This window comes from Otolemur garnettii, unplaced genomic scaffold (assembly GCF_000181295.1).
Source record: "Otolemur garnettii isolate 467f Iridium unplaced genomic scaffold, OtoGar3 scaffold00007, whole genome shotgun sequence".
Classification (NCBI taxonomy): domain Eukaryota; kingdom Metazoa; phylum Chordata; class Mammalia; order Primates; family Galagidae; genus Otolemur; species Otolemur garnettii.
This window is the reverse complement of record NW_003852402.1, coordinates 210,767-228,415: the sequence shown is the minus strand read 5'-3', so window position 1 is coordinate 228,415 and position 17,649 is coordinate 210,767. Positions and strand designations below refer to the sequence as shown.

Below are 17,649 nucleotides of genomic sequence, written 5' to 3'. Positions count from 1 at the left end.
CCCCTGGGTAGAGTGCCATGGCATCATGCTCACAGCAACCTCCAACTCCTGGACTCAAGCAAGTCTCCTGCCTCAGCCTCCCAAGTAGCTGGGACTACAGGCGCCTGCCACAGCGCCTGGCCATTTTTTGGTTACAGCCATCATTGCTGTTTGGTGGGCCCGGGCTGGGGATTCGAACCCACCACCTTAGGTGTATGTGGCTGGCGCCTTAGCCGCTTGAGCCACAGGTGCCAAGCCGAGACACACATTTCAAAGCAGGTTACAAGTTGCACATGAATAGTTGACCAGCCCCAGCCATTCTCTTTCCCCCTCTCTGGTCTGAGATGGGACAGGAAGAGCCTTCTAGTCCCAAACAAAACACAGGTATCTAAGAGCTGAGAGATAATTACATAGCCTTATTTTTATTAGTTATCTACCAAGAAAAAAAATCAAAATTCCCTCCTGCTTCAATCCCACCTCCAGGGTTTTCAGGGAGCAGCATCTTCACAGGAGCACTTTCTGCCAGAGCTGGGAGCCTGGGCATCTGTGCATGGCTACTTCTCATGCCTGGGAGCTGGCCACAGGCCCTTTCCTCCACAACTTTGGGGCGAAAGGGCAGCTGGGCATTTCTCCAGCCCTCAGCTGTCAGACTTGGGAACTTGGAAAAGATCAGCGATGTCCAGCAGGGCTTGGTGAATGTGGTTCCCAAAGCGCTGGGCATTCTGTGGGAGCCAAGAGTTCAGTTGCACCTTTAGGTGTGCCACCACCCCTGTCCCCACAAGCATGGACTGCTCCCCAGCCAGGTGGCAGCCCTTCCTCAGGCCTGAGCTGGAGGAGGAGAGACTCACTGTCTCTGAGCTTGAGAACTTGCTAGAGACATGGAAGAAAATCATGTTCTCTCCTGCGATCATGTAGGAGACCCCATAGCCATCATCTGCCACCTAAGGGCAACATGAAGGGTGAAATCACACACTGGAGATCTAAAAGCCAAACTGATGTTGTACTTGCTCCTCCCATAGGGTTTGCAGGGTCTGCAGATACTGCATTTTCCTAGACTACTATCCCCAGGAAACTGTGGAAACCAAAGGATGCTGACCCCTGCAGTTCTGGACCCTACCCAGGATTCTAGACCTCCCAGTTTCCTTCAGGAGGAACATACTTCAAACCACTCCCTCTCTCCAAGGGGGTTTCTAGCCTCTGACAAACTAGCTCATAGGAAGGTCCTAACGGGAAAGAGCAGGACACTTGGGTAAGCCTATTTCAGAAGTACCCAACATGATACCCAGTTCCCTGGAAACCAGCCCTGTGTACAGTCATGCTCTAGCAGGGAAGCTGGGATAGGTGGGTCCCAGGTCCCTATCTGCCTAGGTCCATAGCTACCATCTTCCTTCCACGCAAGTCCAATTATGCACTCCTCTAAGCAAGGGACACCTGCCTCTTGTCTTAACTCAAGGCCCTGTGCTTAACACTGAACTCTTGGGCCCCAGAGCTGCCCACCCACTGCTCTTCAGGGGCACTCACAGGCCCAAAGCCACCTCCAGCGCCCAGGTGATTGGGATACTGGTCAGGGTCGAACATACGGATCTGGGATTGAGGGATCTGGCTGGTGGAGAGGCACCACGGTTCTGAAAGCACCTGCAACAGGGAGGCTGTAGCCAGTCAGATAAGCTCAGTACATACCTGTCCAACGGGGCCAGGCACTGCCTTGCTGAGAATGCAGGAGTGAGCATGAGTGTGGGCTTTCCCTCATTGCTGCCCTGGGCCCCCCACATCGTGCCTCACAAGGCCTGTGTGACCTGCCCATCCCTCCCCTTTAGCTTGACACTATTATCACCTGACAGATCAGATACTTGTCTGTTTGTCCCCTCACCGTGCCCCCCAGCCAAGAATGCCTACTCCAGGAGGAGGAACTGTTCCTGTTTGGTCCCAGGACCTCAGGCAGGAAAGCTGGCCCAACCCTTCAGGGCAATTTCAGGGGATTCTCCAGACAGAAAACAGGTAAGCCCCTGGGCCTAAGGAAGCAGAGTGACAGAGGACACATCATCAACACTGACCTCAGCCAGGAAAGGGGAACTGACCCCCAGGTATTTAGAGACTACATATAGGCAGAAGAGGTGCCTGTCGATCCCTGCCCCTGTCATGGCCAGGCGGTACATGTTCTGATGCTTCTTAGCAGCCTTCCGGAAGAGATCTTGGAGGTCTGCTTTCTAGGGGGACAGAAGTTGAGAGGTAAAGAGTAGCCCTGAACCTTGAAGTAGTAGAGGGGGCACCTCACTATGTGACTGCAACCCCCTACCTGGCAGAACTCACCATATGGGACCCCTCCATCATGGCCTGTACGAAGGCTGAGGATTCACTAGTACAGGAACGCACAGTTTCAGTCCGTCCCTCCCGGAACATTCTGGTCATTGAGGCCTCATATGTCAGGCAGAACTTACCCCTATCCTAGGGTACACAGAAGGGTAAATCTGGCAGGTGGGTGCCGGTGCCACCCTGCCCACTCAGCAGCCCAGGGAGGCTCCTACCCGGAAGTGAGCCAGCTGCAGGGCAATCTGCACAAAAGCGTCAGGGCTGGTCCGACACTTCTTGATGAGGCCTTTGCCAAAGGGCAGGAACTGGAAGCAGTATAACTCTACATCGTCTGCCAGTGCCTTGGCCACCTGATAAGAAGTCTCGACAACTGCCTGGCACTGCCGGAGACATGGAAAGGGTCAGCTTAGGGTAGAGCTCTCCAAGCAGGACTCTGGGTCACATCTAGGAAGTATGAAGTTCAGGTGATAAAGGACTACACTTGCCCCAACATCTTCAGGAGAAGGGGACACAGGCAGGACAAGCTGGGGGTGGGAGGGAATTGGCCACAAGGGGCCAGGCTGAGCTTTGTGGGGAAGGAGGAGATACTAACAGGTGCTTCACAGACGTGAGCTTTGTATCATACATTTTTCTCTATCCACAGATGGCCCTGAGGGTCTCTGTTCTTCTGGAGGCCAGTGTGGACCCTACTCAGTACCCTTAGAAGTTTCTCTTCCTTCCCCCGAAGGCTGGACAGGGTGAGGGGATGAGGAGGGGAGAAAGAGTAGAGTGACTCAGGTGCCCCTGCCCTACCTGCTTAGGGATGTCCCACTGCAGCCGCAGAGGAGGTGCCAGCTCAGGGTTTGATTTCCCTAGGCAGTGCCCAGTCTCCGTATATCCCAGATGGAAGCTGTCTGTGCCTAGGACAAACTATAGGAGGAGGGCTAGACTGAGAGGCCAGCCTTATCCCCCCAAGCCTGTCCTGCAGGTCCCCTCTTGAGGGGTGTTACCTCCCAGAGGTGCCCAATGATGGGGGCATCTGCCCATGCATGTTCCGTGTTGAGGCCCAATTGCCCATTCTTGAAGGAAACAAGAGTAAAGGACTTGTCGAACCACCTGCAGGAGTAGACACAATGATGATCCAAGGCTGGCAATGTCCACACAAGCCTAAGTTAGAACCCTACTCCTAACTCACTAAGTCTGTCTAACGCTGACCCTGATCCTAACCTTAACTCTCTGTCTACCTCTAACCTTTAACTCTAACACTAACTGTAACCACTAACCCTAAAAGTGACCTCTACCCCTAACACTAACCTTAACCTCCAGCCTGTAGTCTAACCTCTAACTTCCAACCTTTTTTTTTAGAGACAGAGTCTCACTTTATTGCCCTTGGTAGAGTGCCATGGCATCACAGCTCACAGCAACCTCAAAGTCCTAGGTTTAGGTGATCCTCTTGCCTCAGCCTCCTAAGTAGCTGGGACTACAGGTACCCGCCACAAAACCCAGCTATTTTTTTGTTGCAGTTTGGCTGAGGCTGGGTTTGAACCTGCCACCCTTGGTATATGAGGCCCGCCCCCTACCCACTGAGCCACAGGAGCAGCCCTCTAACTTCCAACCTTAACCTTAACTGCTAATTCTGTCTCCCTACTAATCATAACCCTAACTTCTAGTCTTAATCCTCTAATCCTGACCCTCTAACTCAGGTGTCCTCAAACTACGGCCTGCAGGCCACATGTGGCCCCCCGAGGGCATTTATCCAGCCCGCCAGGTGTTTTTGCTGCCGCTGTCTGTCCTGCTTAGCCGCTGACTCATCCTGGGGCCTGCAGCCCGGCCTTCTAACAGGCCGGTGGGACAGTGAACTGGCCCCCTGTTTAAAAAGTTTGAGGACCCTTGCTCTAACTGCAACCTCAAACTTTAACCCCTACTCTCTAACCTGTGGAACTGGGGGTACTATACCTGTTGTAGCAGTTGCCGTGTAGCAGGGCCTTGCCATAGAGGCTGAGGCTGGCCTCATCTTCAGGGTTGTAACCATAGGACTCCTCATCCAGAGCCACAAAGAAAGCAGCACGTTCAATGGCCTCTAGAGCAGCCTTGTTCTTGCCAGAGCTAAAGAAGGCCTGGCGTGCCTGTGCCCACTCCACCCTGCGGCATAAGGACTTGGGGTGAGAGCATATCCCAGGACCCAACTGGGCTTGGAGATGGAGGTGGGGTGCCAGCTGTCCCTCCATGCACTCCTACTTGTTGGAGGTGCTGTAACTGCTGTCCTTCTGCCATTACCACTGGTGCCCCTCAACTACTGCAGGTCCTAAATGCCCCTCCCACTGTACCTCTAGCCTCCAGTTGCAGTGTGGCAGGCAAGGCTAGGTTTCCCTCCTAAATGGGCCCTGAACCTTCATCAGGACAGCCCTTCCTGTAAGCTGATACCTTCCCCCCGCGGTGAGTGCTGCCAGCTTCTCCTCCCCAGGCTGAGGCGGGGAAGGGTCATCCAGGATCCTCTGGAACTGCATCTCCAGGTCCCTAGGCTTGAGCAGGCGGGAGCCCTCGTACAGCCACACCTTGAAGAAGCGCCCCTTGTGATAGACAGCTATGTGCCTGCTGTCGGAGAGGTGCTGCAATACATCTGCAACAGAGATCACCGCCAGCTGAAGCAGGGATGTGGGGAGTGCTCTGTGCTCCAAACTGTGCTCTCATACTGGACCCTAGGTGGCCCCTACCAAGCTTGCTGAGCCCTAGGTTCCTTCCCTGGGGATGAGATCCACACGTCTAAAACCAGGCCCTGTGCTAGAATCCTAGAAGTAATTTCACATGAGACGAGACCACAGCACCACGTTATGCAAACTACCTAAGGACACAGGGCAGGCTCTGCCTCTGCTGCCCAGGGTGAACTCCTCCCTTCTTGCTCTGCAGGCTCCATAGAGGGGGTCCATGCTCCTCCTCAGGTGCACACAGGACGCCTCCTGCTGCTTATACTCACAGGGCAACCTTTCCCCTGGCACAGTGAGCCCCTCCAGGGGACAGGCTCTGTTCTGGGCCACTTGAAGTCCTTATACCAACATCAGGCTTATAGGTAACAGATATCAGTATCTGTCACAGATGGATTACTTTTATTTTTATCTATTTATTTATTGAGGAAGAGTCTCATTTTGTTGCGCCTGGTAGAGTGCCATGGCATCACAGCTCACAGCAACCTCAGACTCCTGGACTCAAATGATTCTTTTACCTCTGCCTCCCGAGAAGCTGGGATTACAGCTACCTACCAGGATGCCCAGTTATTTTTAGAGGCAGGGGTCTCGCTCTGCTCAGGCTGGTCTCCAACTTGTGAGCTCAGGCAATCTGCCCAGCTTGGCCTCCCAGAGTGCTAGGATTATAGGCATGAGCCACTGTGCCCAGCCTTTTTTCTTTCTTTTTTTTTGAGACAGAGTCTCATTTTGTTGCCCTTGGTAGAGTGGCATGGTGTCATAGCTCACAGCAACTTCAAACTCTTGGGCTTAAGTAATTCTCTTGTCTTAGCCTCCCGAGTAGCTGGAACTATAGGTGCTCACCATAATGCCTGGCTATTTTTTTAGAGACAGGGTCTCCCACTTGCTCAGGCTGGTCTTGAACCTGTGAGCTCAGGCAATCTACCTGCCTCAACCTCCCAGAGTGCTGGGATTATAGCTATGAGGCACCACGCCTGGCTGATGGACTACTTTTCATAGTTTCACCACCCTGACAAGCTGGGGTGGTTGGCGAAGAGCAGGCAGTGGGCTGCCTAGCCACTGTGGGCCATGGCTGAGAGGGAGGGGCTTGGTTTTGGGTGCCTGGCTGTGGCTGGGTACCTGTCTCCTTGCCCGGGATCCGCGTGGTATTGAACATCCTCTCCATCTGGTAGGAGCACATGGGCACAATGCCTAGCGCCATAACCTGCAGGAAGGCCCAGCATAGCTCAGACCTAGTCTCTCCCGTCCCACCCTCAACCCTGATGCGACTCACTGGTTTGATCTCTTCACGGTCCAGTTTGCGGCGATACATGATCATGGCATGGACGATGTTTCCCAGGCGGGCTGCCTGCACATCTGTGTTCCTGACCAGCACCAGGTCCTACAGAAAAAGCAGAGCCTCTGGTGGTGGTGGTGGTGGTGGGGGTCACCTAGATATTTCTGGCCTGATGACCAGTTTATCCAGGAACCTGGGTGTCTTATCTCCTTTTCCAGTATATCCTGCATACACTGTCAGGGCAAACGTCCAGAAGTGCACAATTGATCGCATTAATACTCTGCTCCAACTTTGGCCTGCGCTGCTTTTCTATAACCTATTTTTTTTTTCAGACACCATTCCTAGGGAACTTCCTTTTATTTTTTTTAGAGACAGAGTCTTGCAATTCTCTTGCTTCAGCCCCACAAGTAGCTGGGATTACAGATGCCTACCACAATGCCCAACTATCTTTTTTGCTGTAGTTGTCATTGCTGTTTAGCAGGCCTGGGCCATGTTCGAACCCACCAGCCCTGGTGTATGTGGTCAGCACCCTAACCACTGAACTACGGGCTTTGAAACTTCTATATCCTATTTGTTCAAATTTTACTTATTTTGCTTTGAGAAAGGAGTTCTACCACTAATATATCATTTAAAACCTCTAGGTTGGGCTGGGCTTAGTGGCTAATTCCTGTAATCCTAGCATTCTGGGAGCCAAGGCAGGTGGATTGCTTGAGCTCAGGAGTTTGAGACCAGCCTAAACAAGAATGAGACCCTGTCTACTAAAAATAGAAAAACTCAGGCAAGAGGATGGATTGAGCCCAAGAGTTTGAGGTTGCTGTGAGCTATGACAATGCCATGGCACTCTACACAGAGCAACAGAGTTGAGATTCTGTCTAAAAAATAAGTAAATAAATAATAAAACTTCCAGTATGGGCAAGTTGTGTACAAGTTTCTGGAAGAACAGCTTGTGGGAACATTCCTGACAGCATATCTGGTTAGTGAGAAGGGACATGTTGTGCAAGTAAAAGATTGGAGGCCCAGAGAAAGAAGGAGGGACAGCTCCATGGGGAAGGGGCAGTCAGTGGCATCGTGAATTCTCAGGGAAGAGGCTGGCTTTCACCCTATGGTCTGGCTCCACAAAGGTATGTTTTAGAAAGTTCCCTAGTGGGCAGTGCCTGCGGCTCAGTGGGTAGAACGCTGGCCCCATATACTATGGGTGGCGGGTTTGAACCTGGCTCCAGCCAAACTACAATGACAAAAACAAATAGCCGGGCATCTGTGGTCCCAGCTACTCGGGAAGCTAAGGCAAGAGAATCGCCTAAGCCCAGGAGTTAGATGTTACCGTGAGATGTGACGCCATGGCACTCTACTGAGGGTGATAGAGTGAGACTGTCTCTAAAAGAAAAAAATATATAGAAAGTTCCATAGTAATGGTGTCAGGACAGCTAGAATCTGTGGCCAAGAAGCCAGGAAGGGAACCAAGGAAGGAGGTGACATAGCCTGTATTCAGAGAGGTGGTGAGAGGCTGTGGGATCTCTATAATTTTCCTCATTCTCAGGACCCCCATTTCCTCTAAGCTGCTTCTGAACTGCTCTTCCACGAGTTCCCCCCCTCTTCCCTCTGCTTCAGGCCTCGCTCCACAATGCCCACTGGCCCATAGAAACTGCCACCGGTCCTGCAGCTCCTTTGCACCAGAGCTGGGCAGAGCTACACACACACAGGGGACCTGTGGGGCTCTGGTTCTTACCATGACATAATAGTTGCTGTTCACCATGAGAGGGCTTCTGCCTCGAAGGTAGATGTACTCTTCCCACCAGTCACTCACCTATGGGTGGGTAGGAGATCAGAGCTGGGAAGGGGCAGCCAGGACGAAGGTGTTGACAATGAGCTAAGGAGGGCAAACTTACATAGTTAGTTGCCCACCATGACTTGAGTATCAGGTATTTCTGCAGCCGGGGGGCAGTCTTGTCCTGGAATTCTTTGGCCAGTGTCTCCATGCGATAGTATTCCTCATCATCCAACAAAGGCCGCACAGATTCTAAGTACTGTCCCACCAAGTTATTGTCATCATGGAGATCAGAAAGCAATGGCTACCTCTGTCTTAATCTTCTTCTCAACTTTCCCTCCCCACAAAGTCCCATTACTCTCAAACCCACTCTTTGCATGGCACAATCCCTTATGTGTGGAGAAAATCCAGCCTCCCCTGTATACTGCAATGCTCAAACCAGGCTCTCACCCGACGAATTGTAGCTGCCACACTGGGCACAGGAAGCTTGGGCAGAGATGTCTGAAAACTGTAGAGCATGGGTCGTTGGCTGCATAGAAGGCGGACACAGATCTGGAGGTATAGAGCAGAGTGCTGGGGTAGAAGCCAGTAGAAACAATGGAAACAAACAAGCAAACACTCAAGACCTTCAGAACTGTCTTGGCCCCTATTGGACAAACCCACATGCCAGGCACCAGTGCCCTGTCTACCTCTCCCCACCCCAGCTCAGAACTCCAAAGAAGGCCCCTGGGATCTCAAGCAGATGCCCAAATCCTCCAACGGTTTCTGCTCACAACCCAGATCTTGGTGAAGTGGCTGGTCTGGCCGTGCATCTCAAACATCCACCCATGGTAGGAAAGCAGTAGCTTCAGGGTTTGGCGGAAGAAGAAGATGCCTGTCACCCAAACCCCCGTGGAGAAGATGACCATGCTGAGAAGTGCTCGGGTCTGGAGGGTCTGGTAAGGGCCACACCTATTGAAGAAGGGTCGAGAGCTGCAGAGAGTTGTCTCGAGGCCAGCCTTGGGGAAATTCTGACTCCATAGTTGATGTCTGTGAACTCTCAGGAGAGACACTAAAGGGAAGAAACTCCCTGGACACAGGGTCTGAGACTACCATGGGGGTCCCAGAGGGATGTCCTTGTGAGTAAGGCTACTTTTCTGTATCTGCCCAGCTCAGGAACCTTGGCCTTGGGAGCTGGGTCCAGCCCTCCCTCATGACATCTGTGCCCTTCCAGCCACTTCTTACCCCCGAGGGAGGCATCTCTGGATGCAACCAACCAGCCCCAAGGAGATGTCCAAGCTGCAGTAGGAGGACCCCACTGTTGTCATGACGACGACCAGCCAGCTGGTGGGGCTGCCCGGGTACACACCCCTAAGGATGCCATTCTGTGGGCAGAAAAAAGCACCCTTATGGAGGAGGAGGGTGTGAGATAAGCAGACACCTTGGAAGTCCTGAGAAAGAGTTCCTGTCATTGCTTTAAGGCTTTCTCCTTCTTCTCCTGCTGTGCCTCTCTTACTTTCCCACACCTTCACATCTGCAGCTCCCTGTGGCCCAGCGCGCCCTGAGAACCCTCTAGCGTCTGCACTGCTAGCACTTGTGCTGTGCAGAGCTGCCAGCTGAGGCGGCGGTGAGGGACCCTAACAGTAGGGTAACAGCTGACACCTAGGCTCTGCCTTGGCTCTAAGAACTCTGTTCTGCACCTGCTGGGAGAGAGAGACGGGGAGAACCACCTGCGCGCACCTTGATGCGAACCAGACGTTTCTTCCAGGAGTTGATCCCGGATAAGTAGATGTGTTTCAGGGCCTCCCGACTGAGCCGGAAGTCGACCCCCTCCGGGGTCACCGTGAACTGGAAGGCCACCGCCTGGTGCGCTTCCGCCATCCTGGGGGTTGGTCGGCACCTGGGGGGCAGGAGGGTGCGCGGGGTGCGCTCAGCCGGCCCCGCCACCCCGGCCCCACCCCCCAGCCTGGCCCAGACCCGCGACCCGCTAAGCCAACCGCCGCCAAACGCGTCCGAATCCTCGCGCTGTAGGCCCGGCCGGCCTAGACAGCCCCGGGACCCCCAAGGGCAGCCTCAGGGCGGGGGCATCAGCGAGGGAGCGGGCGGGGAAGAGACGCCCGGAAGCAGAATCCGCCTGGACAGAGGCGGGCTTCGGGTGATCCCCAGCCCAGCCGCGAGGTACCCCAGCGCTGTCATCCGCTCGCGGGCCACGACCTCAGGCCACCCCTTCGCTGCCCCTACTCACAGCCTGGGTTCGCTCCTGTCTGTGTGTGGTGCGGGCCACTCTGGCCTGTGTCCCCATGTCCTTCAGGCCCTGGCCACCCCCCCGCCCCGCCCTCACCCGGAACCTGACACCCACTCCCAAATTGGGGTTGAGAAAACAAGATGTGGGGGCGGGGGCGACGTTTCTGCACACTGAAGGCTGCTCAAAGGATTGGGATCCTCGGGGCGGCCACAAAGGATCTCACGTGAGGGTGGTGGCATTAGAGCTAAAAATAGCTGAAAGTAGGGGAAAGGTCACCAGTGTGTCAGCTGTTCCAATTTCTGATGCTCCCAGTTGGCAGCCCCACTCCAAGGCCCTCTTGGTGCCCTCACCTCTCTGCAATCCTCCTAGAATTTACTACTTAATAAGCTGGAGTCAAGAAGAGGGGACAGACAGGGGACCCCAACTGGCATGCAACATGTACCCTCAACCACTTCAAGCCCAGAGCACTCAACATGGCACTGGTCACTGTTTGTGCACTCCTCCTTTGGTACTTTCTGCTGCTTCTGAGCAGGGCCAGGATAGGGTGTGAAGGAAGAAGCATGTTTATTGTGCTAAGATACACAGTACAGGGGTTCTCTGCCTGCCACGGGACCTGCTCAAACTCAGGGAGAGGTCAACCTCAACCCAGTCTCACTGGGGGCATCAGCCCAGGTGCCCAGGGCCTTCTGCTCTTTGCTGCTCCCTCCAAGGTCCTGCCCTGGAGACTCTGGGAGAAGTCCAAGGACTGGGAGGGTGGAAAGTCAGGATGAGGGGTGGAAGCTGGTCAGCTGTCCCTTCTGTTGGAAGTAGAACTGGAACCGAGACTGGGCATACTCCTGGGGAAGGAAATCCACACTGTACAGTGGTGAAAAGTCTTGAGACCAGCACCCAATAGCCACAGTCATCTGGTACTATCTACATTTCCTGGAAGACATGTGGCCCCACTGCTCCCCATGTCCCAGCTAGCATTCATCCCTGAGTTACTTACCATATAACCAAATTCTATAGTGGACATGGATGCCTGGAGGATAGACCACAGACCCCAGAAGAAATGGGATGCCAGAGCATATCTGGGGGTGGGGCAGGAAAAGTAGAGGCATTCAAAAATACATTTGGCACTGTTTGGCTCCCCTCATTTAAGCTGGTCAATTCCCAAAGCTGTAACTGCTTCCCACTGTCTTAACCCCTACATCACCCTTTCCCTTCCTGCTCTCAAGACTATTTCTCTCTGTCAGCTCCAGACCTCATCTTTACCTCTGTCCCCCTCTGTGCTGGATCCTTACCTGCAGCTTGCAAAGTCTGATTACCTTTTCTTTTTCTTTTTTTTAAATTTTGCTTTCAACTGGCTTTCAAATTGTCTTAGTTTGAAGTTTTGGGGTTTTTAAAAAATTTTCTTTTTTTCTCTTTTCTTCCTTTAGCAATTCTCTTGCCCTTAGCCTCCCAAGTAGCTGGGACTACAGGCGCTTGTCACAGTGACTGGCTTTTTTTTTTGGTAGAGACGGGTCTCACTCTGGCTCAGGCTGGTCTTGAACCTCTGAGCTCAGGCAATCCACCCACCTCTGCCTCCCAGAGTGCTAGGATTACAGGCATGAGCCCACCATGCCCGGCCAGGCCATGATTACCTTGTCCTTAATCCCTTTTTCCTCTGTGCCCTGCCATACCTCCACCTTGCCCCTCCTTCCTCACCGATTGACCTCTGCCAGCAAATCCTCTTCTAGTCTTCTCTGCTCATCTCGGGAGAGAAGGGCCTCACCTTTCTTTACCTCTGCCAGGTAATGGCGAATAAAATGAAGCTAAGATCAGTGGACAAGAGTCAGGAACTGGGAAAACTATGGAGCATTTTCCAGTTAACACTCTTTTTTGGCCATGCCTTCCATATTTCACTTCTTCTTCCCTCACAGGATAGGTCCTCCTCCCTAGCCTCTGGCTTACATACCTGCTGTCCTTGTGTGGGGTAGTCTTCGGGCCTTGCTTTGTAGAAAGGCCATTCCTCATGTGTATAATCATAAACCCACTCACAAAAATGGTTTCCAATGTCAAAGCCCCTATAGGAACAAGTTAGGCATTAGTTCCTAACTACCCTGTGCAGCTGGGACACAGAGATGAAGGCTTGGTCTGTTTTCCAAGGGCCCTACAGGAATATATCTATGGGAAACCATCCTCCCACCCTCACCTATAGTTGTAACTACTGTACTCAAAGTCCACCAGCATGAGGCTGTCAGCACTTTCTGGCTCTGAGAGCAGCAAGATGTTCCCTGGGAGAAGGGGGTAGGGTTGTGGTCACTCCTGGGCTCTCTGGCACCTCCACCTTGGGTTGGGAGACTCAGCTGCCTTCTCCTACCTTCCTGGATGTCATTGTGGCAGAAGACCACTGGTGATGGAGTAGCATCCAGCAACTTCCTGCAGAGGTTTGGAGGAATGTGATCCTGAGTACGAGTGACTAGAGGAGTGTCACTCGCAGGCCAGGCCCTGACCCAGCCCTTAACAAATATCAGGTGTGAGACTGCTAGGTTCCTGGTGCCACCTCCTGCACTCTTCTGCCCCATCACCCTTCCTCCCCACTGTTATCCTGCCTGCCCTCACCTGAGGTTGCCCATCTCTTCCTTCAGGCTGTATACCTCCAGTAGATTCATCTGGGGAGGACCAGTTGGGGGCAGGTCCTGTATCTGCTGTAGGTACCTGAAGCCCAAAGAATAGGATATGCTCCCTCTGCTATCTTTCCCCTCACATATCTACCCCTGAGACCAGACTATGTCACCCATTTTTCTGTCACTGTATGACTCTTCTGGCAAGTGTTTCAAAGTCTGCTCTATGAGAGCCCATGATAGTTATTGGGATATCTAATATATTTAACTGAAGAGAACTAGACAGAGCCACAGACATGTCCAGTTACAGACCAATGTGGTAACTGCTACAACAAGAGTTCAAATGTGCAGGAGCCCTGAGGAGGCCCCTGACTCACCGCTCCATGGTCCCAAACAACCAGTGGGGCTCCTTGGTGAAAGGCATCTCCATGCCATGGAACTGGGCCATCTTCGTGGCAATAGCTGCTGACAACATCGGCTCTCGAAGCTCTTGAGTTTTCAATGGCCGGCTCTGCACCCAGGAACCTATCAGGGTGGTGAGGGGGCTGGGGCAGGAGGGGGAGTGGGGGAGTGGGGGAGGCCAGGGTTTAGGGGAGAATTCCCTACCTGGGGTGAGGGATGTGAAGGTGGACACTGGGGAGGGGGACTGGGGGTGAGGAGTGGGCAGGGCTTGGCTCGTACTGGGATGTACTGTTCTAGCCGGCCCTCAGGAAAGACTCCGTAGAGCTGGGGCCCCAGTGACCGCTCTGCAAGGATGGCAAACATCACGCTTTCGAGGACCAGGGAGTCCACGCCCTGAAGGAAGATTGCCAGCAAAGGGAACCAATCAGGAGGGGTCCAAGGCAAAGGTGGCACTAGCACACAGAAGAGGATCTGCTTTCTCCTCCCACCATAGCTAGGACTCTGGTTCTGTTGCCTAGAGGCTGCGGGGTTACTCAGACCATGAGCTTCAGTGTCTTCAAATGCGCAACGGGGACAATACTACTTAAGTGACAGGTCTTAAAGCCACTGGCCGCTGGGGCTTCTCTCCCTTCTCACCTGCAGAATGGCCCCATACAGCCGTAGCAGGACCTCCCGGGGCTCCTCGCCAACGCTAGGCAGGTGGTCCGGGAGCGAGCAGCGGAAGAGCAGGTTACTGAGGCCTCCGCTGCAGACGCACAGCAAGCGTACTCAGCCCGGGTCGGCTCCGGGTACCCTCCCCGCTAGGTCAGCCGCAGACCCGCCCCTGCCCCGCCCCAGGCGCAGGCACTTGGGGTCTGTGAAAACTTGGAGCGTCTGGAGGGCCCCGGGGATGACCGCGACCCCTGACCTCGACCCACGCACCAGAGAGGCTGACCCCTGACCTCCCACCTCACGGGGTAAACCCTCAGCTCCTCCGGGTGCACTCGGCGCCAGGCCCCGCCCAAGTACTCCCGGCACCACTGGTAGGCTCGGCGCTCAGCGTCACGCGACAGCGACGAGAAGCGCCGCCGGTTCGGGACCGCGTCTGGGCTCTTAGATTGCCGCAAGAGGTCCTTTGCCAGGAGGCCACCAACAGCCCCACCTCCGACCACATCAGTCCCCTCCGCCATGGCGCGGGCTCGGTGGGCCCAACGCCCAGCCGCGCTCCGCCTCCTTCGGACGGGCTCGGCTCCTTCCGGCCGCGCTCGGCTCCTCTTCCGGCCGGTCTTCGCTTCTCCGGTTATACTCGGGTCTCTCCGGCTCTATTCGGCTCTTCCCGGCGTTGTTCGGCTCTGTCCGTGACCCTGTTCCGGGCCTCTTTCCGAAGGCCGAATTCAGTGGGTCTCCTTCGTGCCCAGCCCCTATTCGGGGCAACAACCAGTGGCCTACTTCTTTGTGTATGTGTGTGTAGGGGGTCTGATGCTCCGTCTGCGCGGGGCCGCTCGAGAGATTAGCCGCTATTTAGACGGTGGCCTGGAACCAAGCACATAGATGGACCAGTCAGAAGCGTCGTGAGTGGCGGGCGGGCATCAGAACGGCGTGTCACGTGGGCGGGGCGGCCTTCTTCCGCGGCGCTAGCTGGCACCTAGCGGTAGTGGAGTGAGCTAGCGCTCCAGGGCAAGTGGTGCGTGAAGGCCCAGGTTCTGAGAGAAGACCGACCTTTGACGTGGTCGGGGAGGGGTGGGAGCAGGGCGGGCAGCGATTGCCGCAGGTCCGAAGAAAGTGCTCTCTCCCTCCCTTCTCTGCTCCCGGGGTGGTCTAGCGAGCGGGCCCCACCCAGCGCGTGGAGACAGCGTGTATGAGAGACGTAGAGGGTGGGTGTGCGGGGCGCCCTTGGGACAATTCCAATGACTCCAGGCACCCTAAACCCGTAATCACCGCCGAGACTGCCAGTAGAAGCGCACCTCTGAATGACGACGTTTTTGTTGCTCTGCAGCAGATTAATGTCTTTATGCCCTACTCTACTACCCCTCCTTGCCTCCAGACCTAGAACCTATTACATACTCAAAACTAGGAGCACGTGAAAACTTAGTTCTTGAAGCAGACACCTCCCATGGCTACATCAATGTCTCCTGGCCAGAGTGCACTCAGACTGACTTCACACTGAGGACATCTGCTGCTTATCTGTTTCTGCTCCAGCCTGACCTGGCAGCCAGGAAGACTTGACCTACAGAAGTCTGTGACAGTGCCTGTAGAACTATTGTGTTTGGGGCGGGGGAATAAAGAGAAGGGCATCAGACCAGAATGTTTTGTCTGGATAACGAGAAATAAATCAAGAATTAATTGGTAATCATCAGGTTAATGTCAGTTCCTAAAGTGGAAGATCATGATCCCTCATTCTGTATTTACACAGAGCCCCTTCTGAGACTCAGGCTTTTGGTAGAGAGGCTTGGTTGCTTTCAAGAAGAATCCTACAGCTCTCTTGCTCAGGGCTGCCTGAGGTGGCATCATCTCCTATTCAGCATCATGGCCACCCTCAAACTGCTTGTGAAGCCCAAGATCATGGGAAAGAGGACCAAGAAGTTTATGGGGCATCAGTCAGATGATAACAAAATTAAGTGTAACTGGCAGAAACCCAGAGATATTGACAACTGGGTTTGGAGAAGATTCAAGGACCAGATCTTAATGCCAAACATTGGTTATGGGAGCAACAAAAAAACAAAACATGCAGCCCAGTGGTTTCCGAAAGTTCCTCACCCACAACATCAGGGAGCTAGCTAGAAGTGCTGCCTTTGTGCAACAAATCTTATCCCTGTGGAGATTGCACACATTGTTTCGTCCAGGAGCTGCAAAGCTATTGTGGAAAGAGCAGCCCAGCTAGCTATTAGCATCACCAATCCCAATGCTAGGCTGCACAGCAAAAAAAAAAAAAAAAAGAATACTCAGCTCATGTGCACATTTTGTGTTTAAATAAAAGCATAAAAACTGCAAAAAAAGAGAAAATCCTACAATGCCACCACCATAAGTATGTACAAAAAATATTGCTCCAGTCTTTCCCTAAAGAGACCTAGACAAAGTAACTAATTTGCTTTGAAAAGGGATCATCCAGATCTTTTAAAAGCTGTTAAGACACAGGATCTGAGCTGACACTTGTACCATGGCACCTGCAGTATCATGATCTTCCAGTTAGAGTAGTAGTTTGTGGAAATGAGATGATAAACAAAATCCTGACCCAAGTCCTGTAGTTACTTCTCTGGTCCTAATGCATACTTAGGATGATTATACCTAGCAGTGGACACAACTGTTACATTGATCCCTGACCTGTGGAATAAGAACCAGATGTGGAAGAGCATAAGGAAGAGCAAAGTAGAAGTCTTTGAAAGTGCTCACCCAACTCAAACCCCTCCAAGACAAAAACAATACTGCATGCCAGGTGGAAATGCAAGGATTGTCCTACTGTCTATAAATTAAAAGTGCCTATCACTGTTTCATCCCTCTAGTTTACTTATAGGGTCTCTGCTCATTCCAGATGAATTCAAGTAAATGATGGTGGACTACCACAGACCTAGTGAAGTAATATTTACAATCATAGCAGCTGTTCCAGATGAGGTGTCTTTACCAGAATAGGTAAATGTCCCTTTGGCATTTAAAAAGGCAGTTATTGGTGGCCCCGCCCCGCTCACCCGCTTCCCTGCATGGAGCTGTCAGCCATCGGCGAGCAGGTGTTCGCTGTGGAGAGCATCCGGAAGAAGCGCTTGCAGAAGGGTAAAGTGGAATATCTGGTGAAGTGGAAAGGATGGCCCCCAAAGTACAGCACGTGGGAGCCAAAAGAGCACATCCTGGACCCCTGCCTCGTTATGGCCTATGAGGAGAAAGAGGAGAGAGACTGAGCATTGGGGTATAGGAAGAGAGATCCGAAACCCAAGTGGCTTCTGCTGCAGCAGCTGTACAGCATGGACCTGCAGAGCTCCCACAAGGCCAGGGGCAAGGAGAAGCTGTGCTTCTCTCTGACCCGCCCACTTGGCAGCGGGAGCCCCGAGGGGGTGGTCAAGGCAGGGGCACCCGAGCTGGTGGACAAGGGCCCCTTGGTGCCCACCCTGCCCTTCCCGCTCCGCAAGCCGCGCCAGGCCCACAAGTATCTTCGGTTCTCACGCAAGAAGTTCCCGCCCCGCGGGCCCAACCTGGAGAGTCACAGCCATTGACGGGAGCTCTTCCTGCAGGAGTCACTAGCCCCAGATGCCCTGCAGGCGGCTAGCGAGTGGGAGCCCACTGAGCGGCCCCCTGAGGAGGAGGCTGAGGCAGACCTGGCCAAGGGGCCTCCTCCCTGGACACCTGCGCTCCCCCCAAGTGAGGTAACTATGACTGAGGTCACTGCCAACTCTGTCACCGTCACCTTCCGGGAGGCCCAGGCTGCTGAGGGCTTCTTCCGAGACCGCAGTGGGAAGTTCTGA

The 17,649-nt window shown here is 53.6% G+C and overlaps 2 protein-coding genes and 1 pseudogene across 7 annotated transcripts; 1 reads left to right on the top strand and 2 right to left on the bottom strand.

The window, feature by feature from the left end:
* Nucleotides 1–375: 375 nt before the first annotated feature.
* CPT1B (carnitine palmitoyltransferase 1B) lies at nucleotides 376–10,680 on the bottom strand. Of its 2 annotated transcripts, none has more exons than XR_001160989.2 (18): nucleotides 9,728–10,680; nucleotides 9,233–9,372; nucleotides 8,782–8,959; nucleotides 8,459–8,560; nucleotides 8,130–8,267; nucleotides 7,970–8,047; nucleotides 6,241–6,348; nucleotides 6,087–6,171; nucleotides 4,693–4,888; nucleotides 4,225–4,410; nucleotides 3,279–3,384; nucleotides 3,082–3,198; nucleotides 2,505–2,669; nucleotides 2,290–2,424; nucleotides 2,034–2,186; nucleotides 1,501–1,628; nucleotides 828–920; nucleotides 376–701 (listed from the first exon to the last, which is right to left on the bottom strand). XR_001160989.2 is itself a non-coding variant. In XM_012801194.2 (18 exons), the coding sequence occupies exons 1-18, from the start codon at nucleotides 9,866–9,868 to the stop codon at nucleotides 618–620; spliced, it is 2,319 nt and encodes a 772-aa protein (XP_012656648.1). In that variant the 5' UTR covers nucleotides 9,869–10,680; the 3' UTR covers nucleotides 376–617. The 2 variants fall into 2 exon arrangements, 1 of the variants encoding a protein (XP_012656648.1); XM_012801194.2 differs by having other exon boundaries at nucleotides 1,501–1,614.
* A 96-nt stretch (nucleotides 10,681–10,776) lies between these two features.
* CHKB (choline kinase beta) lies at nucleotides 10,777–14,678 on the bottom strand. 5 transcript variants are annotated; one of them, XM_003783076.3, is made up of 11 exons: nucleotides 14,168–14,604; nucleotides 13,856–13,964; nucleotides 13,499–13,612; nucleotides 13,195–13,328; nucleotides 12,816–12,911; nucleotides 12,574–12,632; nucleotides 12,406–12,487; nucleotides 12,169–12,277; nucleotides 11,919–12,025; nucleotides 11,221–11,302; nucleotides 10,777–11,068 (listed from the first exon to the last, which is right to left on the bottom strand). In XM_003783076.3, exons 1-11 carry the CDS (start codon nucleotides 14,386–14,388, stop codon nucleotides 10,994–10,996), a joined length of 1,188 nt encoding a protein of 395 aa, XP_003783124.1. In that variant the 5' UTR covers nucleotides 14,389–14,604; the 3' UTR covers nucleotides 10,777–10,993. The 5 variants fall into 5 exon arrangements, 3 of the variants coding, with proteins under 3 accessions (XP_003783124.1, XP_023365041.1, XP_023365042.1); XR_002771625.1 differs by having other exon boundaries at nucleotides 10,780–11,068; nucleotides 11,919–11,997; nucleotides 13,424–13,612; nucleotides 14,168–14,673; XM_023509273.1 differs by having other exon boundaries at nucleotides 10,780–11,068; nucleotides 13,424–13,612; nucleotides 14,168–14,666.
* A 2,215-nt stretch (nucleotides 14,679–16,893) lies between these two features.
* LOC100960014 lies at nucleotides 16,894–17,649 on the top strand (annotated as a pseudogene).